Source organism: Carex rostrata, chromosome 27, assembly GCF_964058835.1.
Source record: "Carex rostrata chromosome 27, lpCarRost1.2, whole genome shotgun sequence".
Lineage (NCBI taxonomy): Eukaryota > Viridiplantae > Streptophyta > Magnoliopsida > Poales > Cyperaceae > Carex > Carex rostrata.
Genome location: NC_135944.1, coordinates 1,619,142 through 1,632,519, shown reverse-complemented (window position 1 = coordinate 1,632,519; position 13,378 = coordinate 1,619,142). Strand labels below are relative to the sequence as shown.

At 35.9% G+C, this 13,378-nt stretch overlaps 1 protein-coding gene across 1 annotated transcript; it reads right to left on the bottom strand.

Moving 5' to 3' along the window:
- Positions 1–5,712: 5,712 nt before the first annotated feature.
- On the bottom strand, positions 5,713–7,946 carry LOC144545316 (uncharacterized). The gene is made up of 2 exons (XM_078293905.1): positions 6,308–7,946; positions 5,713–5,975 (listed from the first exon to the last, which is right to left on the bottom strand). The coding sequence occupies exons 1-2, from the start codon at positions 7,506–7,508 to the stop codon at positions 5,938–5,940; spliced, it is 1,239 nt and encodes a 412-aa protein (XP_078150031.1). The 5' UTR covers positions 7,509–7,946; the 3' UTR covers positions 5,713–5,937.
- Between the last annotated feature and the right edge of the window lie 5,432 nt (positions 7,947–13,378).

The following is a 13,378-nucleotide window of genomic DNA, read 5'->3' as shown; positions in this document are numbered from 1 at the left end:
AGGTCTCCACTAGAAGAGGAGGAAGGAACAAGGTGTAAAGACGGCGTGCATGAGATAAAAGACAACATAGGTGTTCTCCCTCCACCTCTCTGTATTGCTCTCTTTCTTTATGTCTTTTGTTTCTTTTATTGTTAAACCCACATGAGCAGCTAAGCAACCCTATTTTAGGGTAAAGACATGTAATCTTGAATTCTTATGAGTTTAATATAGTTGTTCATTTATATTATCTTTGCACTATGATCTGAATTCTTACTGAGATTTTATGCCTTGTGTTCTTGTTTATTGTGTGCTTAAAGTGACCTCATATGATGGAGTGTACAATCTACTCATACCTAATTGGGGTTAACCAATATCCAAAGAATATAAGTTATCTTAGATACAAGTAGAATAGACCGAGAGGGTGCCCACTTATATTCGAACTACAGTTAAGGAACATATTAGGACATAGTTTAGCAGACGAATGTCGCATTCTATGACTAATAGTGGAGTAATCTTGATTATTGGTATTGTAAAATATTGGTAATTAGGATTTATCATAAATCTTTATGCAACTGAACGAAGTACACCGACAGGCGGTCAACACTAGAATAGGATTAGCAGCTCTCATATCGCATCGATACCAGTGCAGGGCCTGTGCAGTTTTGATCAAACCGTGTGCAATTCTGATCAAACCGTGTGCGATTCCGATTGGACCAGAAACCAGACTTTGTATGGTTTACCTAGAACGTGTGTGGATGGTGACATAGCCGCATGTTAGTGAGTAACTTTACAACTCACAGGTAATAGCAGTAGCATGCGTGCGCTATTGTCATGACAACCAGAACCTATATGAGACGAGTTTCAACCATTACAACCGAGCAACCAACAACCAATCAATCAAAACACACTCAACTAACCTAAAAGAGCCGATAACCTAGACACCTTAGATCTCTTAATACACCATCCCTGTGGATCGACACCCCAATATATACTATACGATAGATTCATACGCTTGTGAATCGACAGTAGAGTAAACATTAGGGTTATAAATATTATTCGCATTGATTTCCACCCTATCATAATTTATACAAGAAAGAAAAAAAAATCTAAGAGGGAAGGAAGATTCATGGGAGTCTTATGTTCTTGAGTTGTTCTATTAATTTTGACAGGTACAAAGAACATCAATTGGAGTGTTGTATTGGAGGTGCAACTACCATCTTCTCTTACCATATGGAGACATTACTAGAGTGCTACAAAGACATTCAATTGGAGTCTTCTATTAAGGCTGCAACTATCCTCTTCTCGTGCTATATAGAGACACTACAAGAGTGCTACAAAGACCTTAAATTAGAGTGTTGTATTTGGGTTACAACCACCATGTTCTCTTGCTATCTGGAGACATTACTAGTGTGCAGCAAAGACTTTCAATTAGAGTATTGTATTAGGTTTGCAACTACCCTCTTCTCGTGCCAATTCAAGGTCTTTGTAGAACTCAAATTGGAATGTTAAATACATATGGAGTTGCAACTCGAAATAGTGTCTCTATATGTAGTAACCTTTTCATCTTATTCTATTTCCTTATCTATGGAGACACTTCTCGGCTTACACTCCAATTGAAGAATAATTTGGTTGTATATGCCATATGGAGACACTCCAACCCAAAAGAGAAAATGGTAGTTGTATCAAATATAGGAACTACAAATAAGATAAGGAAATAGAATATATTGTGCCAGAGAGGCTTAGGTTAGCTAGACGTTTTTTTTTTATTAATAAGCATAATCTTTGTATGAAAATGGATGTAAGGTTTCATTATTTGAGAAAGAAATAAAAGGCAGGGAGAGTTGGTGGGAGTGCTGTGTTATACTTTGGGATTTAATGATTTATGTTTGTCACAATTGTTCACATGGTGTGTTAATTATAAGGATAATAGTTGGCTGGATCGGTGGAGATGAATAAAAACTGCTTGAATTTGAGATTCTAAATGAAGTGAATCTTATATGAGAAGATGTTAGAGGTTACTGAGGGAAGAGAGATGCGAGAAAACGGGGCCGGGGCAGTGAACGAATCAAATGTGAACTGATGAGAAAGATGGAGAATTCTTTTTCTTGTAAGAGAAATATTTACAAATGATCCACCTTTTTTCATTAATTACATCTTTTCTAAATTAATCAGACAATATCATGCTCGTTGGGCCTTCGGTACTTGATATGTCAGTTAGGTTTGAAACGAATGCTATTGACCCTCTGTCAGCTGTATGCATATTAGTAGGTAGGTTAGTTAATTTTATATTTAACATACACAGTAACGTCTTACATTAGTATTAACCAAATCCAAACTATGAAATATTTTTCTGGTCTAACTTCGGTTATAGCAAAGATTTATACTTCAACAACATTCCACTGTATATAATTATATATGATATTTTATGACTGTATTGTTGATGCCTTAATTAAAGAACAACATAACTTGTACCTATTAAACAACAAATATTTAAAGTTGTTGAGGCCAGTATATGACATTTTAACAAAATATTAATCTAAATAACACAAGACTCCCCAAACCTCCCTCCCTTTCTTTATTTCACTGATAAATTAATTTTACAAGACAATCTTTCACTCGTTACATATTTCTCTATGCTAGCATTATTTATAGAACAATATTAAGATCTTTTACATATCTCTAAATAAAGAAACAAATAATTAGCTATCTGTAGATATTCGGCCAGAGATCCAGTAAAGATATAGGCGCCATATACCACACGATGCATATCCTGGTTACCCATTCTTACCCCCATTGTAACCATTCTTACCCCCATTTTCCTTCTCTGGAAGATCTTGTATAATGCCAGCTTGCCTTTCCAACATTCCCCCTCAAGCGGACATGTAGATATCCCCCATTCCTAATTGCTCCAACAGATGGTTGAACACTTTATTAGAAACGGCTTTGGTTAACATATCTGCTATTTGTTCACTTGACCTTACAAATGGAATTTCAATCACCTTTGAATCAATTTTTTCCCGAATAAAATGTTTATCTACCTCAATATGTTTTGTTCTGTCGTGTTGTACCGGATTATGAGATATGTCGATTGCAGCTTTGTTATCACAAAATAATTTCATCTCATCATTTGGTTCAAACCCGAGTTCGGTGAGCACCTTTCGTATCCATAAAAATTCACAGATACCCTTTACCATCCCTCGGAATTCTGCCTCAGCACTTGATAAGGCCACGACATTCTGTTTTTTACTACGCCAGGTGACTAGATTACCTCCTACAAAGGTGAAGTATCCAGCAGTTGATCTCCGATCGTCTATGCAACCTGCCCAATCGGCATCAGTATAACCAGTTACCTTGAGATGACCATTCTTTCGGAACATTAGACCTCATCCGGGAGCACCTTTTAGGTACTTGAGAATTCTCATCACAGCTTCCATATGCTCTTCGCTAGGAGAATGCATGAACTGACTAACGACACTTACTGCATAGGCTATGTCTGGTCTCGTGTGAGATAGATAAATCAGTTTCCCGACCAACCTTTGATATCTTTCTCGATCAGTAGGTGTCTGGTTTGTATCTATTCTTAGTTTTTGGTTTTGTATTACCGGTGTATCAACTGGCTTGCACTCTAACAATCCAACTTCAGCAAGTAAGTCAAGCACATATTTCCTTTGAGATAAAAAAATAGTTTCCTTGTTCCTAGCTACTTCAATACCCAAGAAATATTTCAGACCACCTAAGTTTTTCATTTCGAATTCCTTGGACAATCTTATTTCAAGCGTCTGTATTTCTTTATGGTCATCTCCTGTGATAATCATATCATCCACATAGATGATTAGAACCACAATTTTACCTTGGTTTTGCTTGTAGAATAATGTATGATCGGAGTTGCTTTGAGTGTACCCATACCCCTTCATAGCAGTACAAAATCTTCCAAACCAAGCTCGTGGAGATTGTTTCAATCCGTAGAGTGATATCTCCAATTTACATACCTTTTTTTCTGCTTCGTGACAATGATACCCTGGTGGAATATCCATGTAAATCTCTTCCTTGAGGTCGCCATGCAGAAAAGCGTTCTTCACATCAAATTGATGTAATGGCCAATCAAGATTCACTGCAAGAGATAACAAGACTCGCACAGTATTTAGTTTAGCAACATGTGAGAAAGTTTCTTGAAAATCTATCCCGTAGGTTTGAGTGTACCCTTTTGCCACGAGTCGTGCTTTGTACCTTTCAATTTTTCCTTCTACATCATACTTAATAGAATAAACCCACTTACACCCTACAGTTTTTTTTCCTTCAGGAAGGTCCATTAATTTCCAAGTTCGGTTTTTTTCAAGTGCCTCCATTTCAGATTTCATTGCCTCTACCCAATTTTTATCTTGGATTGCATCCTCTACTCTAGTTGGTACAACAACAGATGACACGTGTAGTACAAAATTTCTTAAAGGTTCAGACAAATTGTTGGCACTTGTATAGTTTGTAATCGGGTACTTTATTCTTTTACTCACTCCCTCTTCAGGAATGTACTGTTTTGGTGGCACACGTCGGTTATTCCTAGCAGGTAATTTAAATGGAGAAACATAATTTTGGTCAAGAAACCTTACCTCAGGAGTATCCTCAGGAGAGTTCGGGCTAAGTGGTTGAGAGTCAGATTGTATTATTTCTTCGTTCCTTCCATCAGCTTCAATCCAGAATCTCACATCCGAATGTTCAGTGTTACTTTCCTGTCTGGGTGGTTCTGCCAAATTTTCGGATTGGTCTTGGTTTGACTGATTTTCAGATTGGTCTAAGATGAACCGAGTGGGGCTTACGTTTTTGTCAACAGATCGGTCTTCATGTAGGCCTTGATGGTCGCTGCTGTCTGGGCCTTGTGCAAGAAATTCGTTATCAAACCCTTTATTTTGATAGCTCGTGTAGTCACCAGGTAAAGGGTTAGAAAAAACAAGTTCAGGTTCATCTGTATCTGTAGTTTCCCCCTGAACATAAACTTGGGTTTTCGCAAAATATGATTCACTTTCTATAAAGGTTACATCCATTGTTGTATAGAATTTCCGATTTTTCGGATTATAACACTTATAACCTTTTTGATGTGATCCAAAACCTAGAAAGACACATTTTTCCGCACATGGTTCGGTTTTAGAATGAAATTTTTTCTGAATATGTACATATGCTACACAGCCAAAGATTTTTGGTGGAAGATTTAAGTATGATGGAATATTAACATGTGTAGCAAGTGCTTGTAAAGGTGTTTTGAAATCATTGGCTTTTGACGGAACTCGGTTTAATAAATATACGGCAGTTGAAATAGCATTGTCCCAAAACAGTTGGGGAACTTGATTTTCAAATAATAATGACCTTGCAGTTTCAAGAATTTGCCTATTTTTCCGTTCTGCGACTCCGTTTTGTTGTGGTGTTCCCACGCACGAAGTTTCATGAATAATACCATTTTCTGTGAAAAAATCTTGCAAATTTCGGTTTATATATTCTTTCCCATTATCACTTCTTACTGTTTTTATGCTTCTTTCAAACTGGGTTCTAACCATTTTATGGAAATTTTGGAAAATATTTGATACCTCATCTTTGGTTTTAAGCAAATATAGCCAGGTCATCCTAGTACAATCATCAGTAAAAAGTACGAACCATCTACACCCAGATTTAGAGACAATCGGGGAAGGACCCCATACATTAGAATGAACAAGATCAAAGGGATAAAGACATTTATTAGTACTCAAATGGTATGTAGTTCTATGGCTTTTCGCTTTAATACACGTTTCACACACAAAATTTTCATTCTCTAAACCGGAAAATAAAGTTGGAGATAACTTCCTCATATATCCAAATGACGGATGCCCAAGTCTCTTATGCCATAACCATACTTTTTCTCTTAATTTTGCTGAATCACTTCTTGTAGAGTATGCATTCCCTAACACGCTGTCCAAATAATACAATCCGTCTCTCTTAGAACCACGCCCAATGGTCTCCCCCGTTAGGATATCCTGAACAACACAAAAATCCGGAAACATTAGAACAATGCAATTTAAGTCTTCCGTAAGCTTCCCTATTGAAATTAGCTTGGTGGATAAAGAAGGAACCAGCAAGGTATTCCTGAGAGTCAATTTTTCTGAAACTTGTACATGTCCCATTTTCTCAACTGGATAAGTATCCCCATTAGCATTTATAATTCCAGATTTATTTGATTTGTTTAGATGAACAAGTTCAATTTCCGAGTTGGTCATATGGTCCGTTGCCCCAGAGTCAATCACCCATTTTTTCGTGTCTATACTCTTAAAAGATAAATCACAAATTTTCTTAGGGATTGAATTATTACCTTGACCACTTGTCTTACCTTCGGATCCAGAACTGGACCCATCTACCTGACTTGCTACAGCATGTGCAGCGGCAGCCCCCTGGTTGGCGCAATTCTGGATGGGTTCCAGATTTAGTTGAGGTGTGGTACGCAGGTATGTAGGTGTAACACCATTGTTCTGTGCTGAGGCCGAATGGGCACTGTTATGTGATGAAATGATATGGGCCGCACCTTTTCCCTTCCTTCCATCATGTGGCTTCTTCTTCCACCATTCAGGAAATCCGATAATATGAAAACAATTCTCCTTTGTGTGCTTCGGTCCACCACAGTGAGTACAACCCTGCTTTCCATCTTGATTAGAAATTTTTTTGTTTAAGTTTAGTTTTACCTCGGGTTGCTTATATCCCTTAGAAATCATTGCCATCGATGGTTGAGATACTTCATCTCCACCCTTCAACATTACACCTTGCCGTGTTGCTTCTTGTCTAACTCTTGCGTATGCTTGTTCTACCGTGGGAAATGGGACAGTTTGCACTACATCCGCTCGCACTCGGTCAAGTCTATCATCCAATCCATCTAAAAACATATATACCCTGGTTTCTTGCATAAATTTATTAAATTTCTCAATCTCTTCGGGATATATCATAGGATTTGGTCGGCGGAAATCAATTTCTTGCCATAACCCTTGTAATTCGTTATAATATTCTTCTACTGACCTCCCTATTTGTTTTGTACGGAATACCTTTCTATTTAATGCTAGTACCTGAGCGGCATCGTTGCCGTCGTAGAAGGTTGTGGCCACCGCTTTCCAGACATCTCTAGCCGTGGGATTTCGGATGAAGCTTCCTCTCAGTCGTGTCTCGAGTGAGTTTATCAGCCACCCTTTCACAATTGTGTCATCCATCTCCCACTTCTGATACGTTGGTTCTGTCGAGAGTGGTGGTGGAGGCACACCTGTGAGATGTCTTGTTCGTTCTTTGCCCTTGACATAGAGTTCAACGGTTTGGGACCACAACCCAAAATTCGTGCCGTCAAACTTTACATCAATTGGGTTCGGATGGACATGCCCTTCATGAGTAATAGGTGATGGTTGTGAGGTGTGTTGCAATGCAAGGATTTGGGTCTGTTGTAGACTAATCATTTGGGTGAGTTTTTCTAGCAAAGCTGTAGTGGAATTGGATTCACTACTCGCCTCAGGAGTTACTGGGCTTGTTTCTGACATGATTAATTGAACTAAGCAAAGAGTGGTTCGGGGAAGAAAATACAGGATAAGTCCACTAGTCCACCTTCGGCATAGCCATCAGCAGACTAGAAAACTGAAACCCGCTCTGATACCATAACAAAATATTAATCTAAATAACACAAGACTCCCCAAACCTCCCTCCCTTTCTTTATTTCACTGAGAAATTAATTTTACAAGACAATCTTTCACTCGTTACATATTTCTCTATGCTAGCATTATTTATAGAACAATATTAAGATCTTTTACATATCTCTAAATAAAGAAACAAATAATTAGCTATCTGTAGATATTCGGCCAGAGATCCAGTAAAGATATAGGCGCCATATACCACACGATGCATATCCTGGTTACCCATTCTTACCCCCATTTTCCTTCTCTGGAAGATATTGTATAATGCCAGCTTGCCTTTCCAACACATTTCATGACAATATTTTACGACTATATTGAAGTAAAAATCAATATTGTTTGCTTCTAGCTAGATAGAAAAATCTGATGGAACCCGACTTGACTGCCTTTTCATTTTACAAGGATGACTCTATATATTGAGCTGAAATTATTCGCCTATGTTGAGAATGAATGATAAGTCTGACCCGTTAAGCTTTAGACCCGTTTAGAATTAAATAGAACTACTAGTGATAAAAAGTTATCGTTAGTACTGTAGCTTACTGTATAGGATAGGCATATTACCGTTATATTTATTTTTCTCCAACTATATAAGAAACCCACTGTACAAATTAGATTAAGTATGAAATATACAATTTTCTCATTCATCTCTCTGTCTAAAACTCAGAAAATCAACATGGTATCAGAGCGGGATTAAAATCCTGACTCAAGACAGAAAATCAAACAATTAAAATCACAGACAAGGACTGTGATTTGAAGAAAAAGAAAAAAAACTGAACATCTGTTCAGCAAATCTGCAACAACACTAGCAACTGAAAACCGGAAAAATCACCAATACAAAAATCCGCAAAACCAACTTGGGTAAACTGATTCAAGGAAAAATCATACCACCAAAGAGCAGTACAACTAACAAAGAACTGTACCAGTCACCCAAACTGACAAATCCCCTCATACTAGTAAATTGGTACAACAACAAAAGGGGAAGGGGTAAAATCAGCAAAACCAAGAAAGACATACTAGTAGTGCCAGCAAAGGCTGATTCAACAAAACAAGTGCAAAGCACTTTAGCAGCTACACAGAAATCAGCGAAAAATCCCAGCACTATTTTCCTTCACTTACCAGTAAAATCAGAACCGAAAATCCCAAGAAAATGGGATCACACCCGTCAAGAAACCCAGAGGCCAAAGCCTTCTCCATGACTCAACCGAACCTTAATCCTAACCCTAGGGTGGAAGTGCGGAGAGATCAAATAACCATCCGATGCAAACATTGTAAGAAGGAGGGTCATATAAAGGATGGCTGTTGGTTTCTCCACCCACACCTCCGACCGAAGGGACCAAGACGAGGTGGAGATCGGACGCAGGGGGAGCATGGCGGCTATGGCAATGAAAAACAAAAGGGTTATTTGGAGGAGATGAAAGGGTCAGAAAGCGTAGAAAAGAGAACAAAAAGTTCTGATTTGGTGAGGTTAGAGTTCAAGGATCTAATGTAGCAAATGCTACAACAACTCACTATGATGCTGCATCAAAAACAAGAAAATCAAAAGACCTCTGGTATGGCAGCCTATTTTACTCATAATTTTCAAAATAAGAAATGGATTCTAGATTCTGGTGCTACGAACCATATGACTGGAAATAAAAATTTGTTAGATAATTTTGAAAAATACGAAACCAAACAATTTGTTACAGTTGCAAATGGTGACAAAATGGAAATTCTTGGAGAGGGTTCAATAACTATTTTTTCAAAAATAATTCCAAATGTCTTGTTTATAAAGAATTGTACATCCAATTTATTATCCATTGGTAAAATCGCAAAAGAATTAAATTGTGAGATTATTTTTTCATCAAAAAAGGTAATTTTTCAACAATGGTTAACCAAAAATATGATTGGTGAGGGATATTTCAAAAATGGACTCTATTTTTTGAATGAAGAAAAATTTAATTTTAATGCTAAAAAGGAAGAAATGAGCATTATTTGGCATAAAAGAATTGGACATCCTTCCGATAAAATCTTAAAAAGTCTTTTTAATTTTTCTAGTTTAAATAATAATGATTGTGAAATATGTAAACTAGGAAAGCATACTAAATTACCTTTTAATTTATCAAGTAGTAAAAGTGAAAAACCCTTTGAATTTAGTACATTCGGATGTATGGGGTCCCGCTCCAATTAACTCTTTTAATGGATACAAATATTTTGTTATATTTATAGATGACTTCTCTAAAACAACTTGGTTATATTTATTAAAAAATAAAAGTGAAGTGTTTTCACATTTTTTAGATTTTTATAACTTCATAGGAAATCAATATGAAGCAAAAATTAAAACTTTTAGATCCGATAATGGAACGGAATTTATAAACCAAAATTTCTCAAATTTTTTCAAAGAAAAAGGAATTTTGCATCAAACAACATGTGTCTATACACCCGAACAAAATGGTGTTTCCGAAAGGAAAAATAGACATTTGCTTGAAATGACTCGGGTACTTTTATTTCAAAACAATGTACCAAAATCTTATTGGTCGGATGCCGTTCTTACCGCGACATATTTGATAAATAGATTACCAAGTGCTAATTTAGATTATATGAGTCCATTAGAAATTCTTTACAAAAGAAAACTCAACATTGAGCATTTACGAATTTTTGGTTGCACATGCTATGTACACAAAAATAAACAAGACAAGTTGGATTGTACCTCAATTAAGGCTATTTTTGTGGGTTATTCATCACAAAAAAATGGATACAAATGTTATGACCCAATAAATAAAAAATTGTACATCTCTAGGGATGTAACTTTTTTTGAAAATGAGCCCTATTATAAACAAAATCATGAGGAAAATATTGAAGAACCCTTTAAAGAAATTGCATTACCTCAATTCACAATAGAAGAGGTAAGACCAATCGAAATTGATATTGCAACCGAAAATGAAAATGAAAATGAAAATGAAAATGAAAATGGAAGTGAAAATGAAGAGGAAATAGAAGAAATATTCTCAAATGATGGAGATCAAAACATGGAAGAAACATCATTGAGAAGGTCGGTTCGAGGAAGACAACCTTCAACAAGACTAAGGGATTTTATAACCTACAAGGTACAATACCCTATTCAAAATTTTATTACATATGGTAATATCTCTCCCAATTATAAAACATTTTTGACCTCAATTGCAAATGAACAAGAACCAAAAAATTATGAAGAAGCCATAAAAAATTCTACATGGACCAAAGCCATGAGAGAAGAATTAAAGACTCTTGAAAAAAATGAAACTTGGATTATTGTGCAATTACCAAAAGATAAAAAACCCGTAGGTTGTAAATGGGTATATAAAATTAAGTATAATTCGGATGGTACCGTAGAACGGTACAAGGCTCGCTTAGTTGCGAAAGGGTACACTCAAACTTATGGTATAGACTACCATGAAACCTTTGCACCCGTGGCCAAAATGAATACGGTGAGAATATTATTTTCTATTGCGGTTAACCAAAATTGGAAATTATACCAAATGGATGTCAAAAATGCCTTTCTTCAAGGAACACTTGAAGAAGAGGTATATATGACTTTACCACTCGGTCATGAAAAAGAAAGAAACAATGAATTAGTTTGCAAATTGAAGAAAGCAATCTATGGATTGAAGCAATCTCCAAGGGCATGGTATGGCAAACTAAGCTCTTATTTAAAATTTTGCAATTTTAAGATTAGTAATGCTGATCATTCATTATTTATAAAAATTGAAGGAATTAGTACCACCATCATATTGGTATACGTTGATGACATTATAATCACCGAAAATAACCAAGAAGAAATCAATAAAATAAAAGTTCACTTGAAGGAAAAATTTGACATCAAAGACCTTGGTTATTTAAAATATTTTCTAGGAATAGAAATAGCACATTCCAAAAATGGTCTCTTTATTTCTCAAAGAAAATATATCCTAGATTTGTTAAAGAAAACCGGAAAATTAGGTTGTAAACCGGCATCCACACCAATAGACGGTAGGCATAAATTGAATAGTGAAGAAGGTGAACCATTAGATGATATAAATCAATTTCAAAGACTTGTGGGAAAATTAATATACCTAACCGTAACTCGACCGGATATATCATTTTCCGTAAGTCAAATTAGTCAATTTATGCATGCTCCAAGAACACCCCATTTGGAGTCAATAAATAGAATTTTAAAATATTTAAAAGGAACACCCGGAAAAGGGATTTTTATGAAAAATAATAATTCTAATAATGTGTGTGGCTATTCCGATGCAGATTGGGCCGGAAGTTTTGATAGAAAATCGACAACCGGCTTTTGCACATATGTAGGCGGAAATTTAGTCACATGGAAAAGCAAGAAACAAAGTGTCGTGGCAAGATCAAGCGCCGAGGCGGAATATCGAGCCATGGCATCCACCGCAAGCGAGCTAACTTGGATCAAACAACTTCTTGCGGATGTTGGAATTAAAATTCAAGAACCAATAAAAATGTTTTGTGATAACCAAGCGGCACGACACATAGCAACCAATCCGGTGTTTCATGAAAGAACAAAACATATCGAAGTGGATTGTCACTTCATTAGAGAAAAAATTCAAGCAAAAGAAATTGAAACTCCATTCGTGAGAAGTGAAGAACAATTGGCGGACATATTCACAAAGGGTTTAGATCCGAAACAATTTAAAGGAAATCTAAGCAAGTTAGGGTTGATCGATATCTACATGCCTAACTTGAGGGGGAGTGTTGAGAATGAATGATAAGTCTGACCCGTTAAGCTTTAGACCCGTTTAGAATTAAATAGAACTACTAGTGATAAAAAGTTATCGTTAGTACTGTAGCTTACTGTATAGGATAGGCATATTACCGTTATATTTATTTTCCTCCAACTATATAAGAAACCCACTGTACAAATTAGATTAAGTATGAAATATACAATTTTCTCATTCATCTCTCTGTCTAAAACTCAGAAAATCAACAGCCTACTAATTAAGTTTGGTAACCTGGTCTAACACCAAGTTCTCCGTCTCATCAGTTGTCAATGATATATATTTATTTATGTATGCACGTGCGCCAACTATACTAGAAATAACCCATATACACATGCCTGCCTACCTACCTGGATTAGAGCTATTTAAAAAAGAGGAGGGTTCAAATGCACCATGATTTTGTGCTCCAATATGCTCTACATCGTGTATCTCCATTTTCAAAATCTGAAGTAGTCCAAGTTGACTGCTCTTGAAAACGGAGATAAAGGACATGGAGCATATTGAAGCACAATATCATGGTGCATTTGAACTCTCCCCTTTAAAAATATAAATAAATTCATATTTAAAGCAGTACATTTTGAGGGTATTAATGCACATATTACCTTTGATAAGTTAATATGGAAGAAATCAGTAATGTTTGTCTCATCCTTTCACTGATTATCATACATTCTCTTAGTCTGACTCTGGACAAATTGTTATTTTCCTCATATATAACAAATATGCATATTATATAATAACAAAACATTGGATGTTGTCAAGTATCATATTATTGTATGTGTTTTGTAACTAATTTATCAAGCCATAAACAGAACATTATATAAGTTCCTTAATTTTGATCATTTGGACCAATTTTAAATTGTACTATTTATTAGAGCAGTCAAGATTCAAGAGGTCCACTCTCATTTTACAATCAACAAACATAAAAGTAAAAAAAAAACAAGAAAAAACAATTATGAAAAATAATTAAAAAACCATAGCACAACA

Coding starts and splice junctions, on each gene's coding strand:
- LOC144545316 (XM_078293905.1), bottom strand. CDS start 7,508: ATGTCAGAAACAAGCCCAGTAACTCCTGAGGCGAGTAGTGAATCCAAT. Junction 5,976..6,307: donor AGGTAAGACAAGTGGTCAAG/GTAATAATTCAA, acceptor TGTGTTGTTCAG/GATATCCTAACGGGGGAGAC.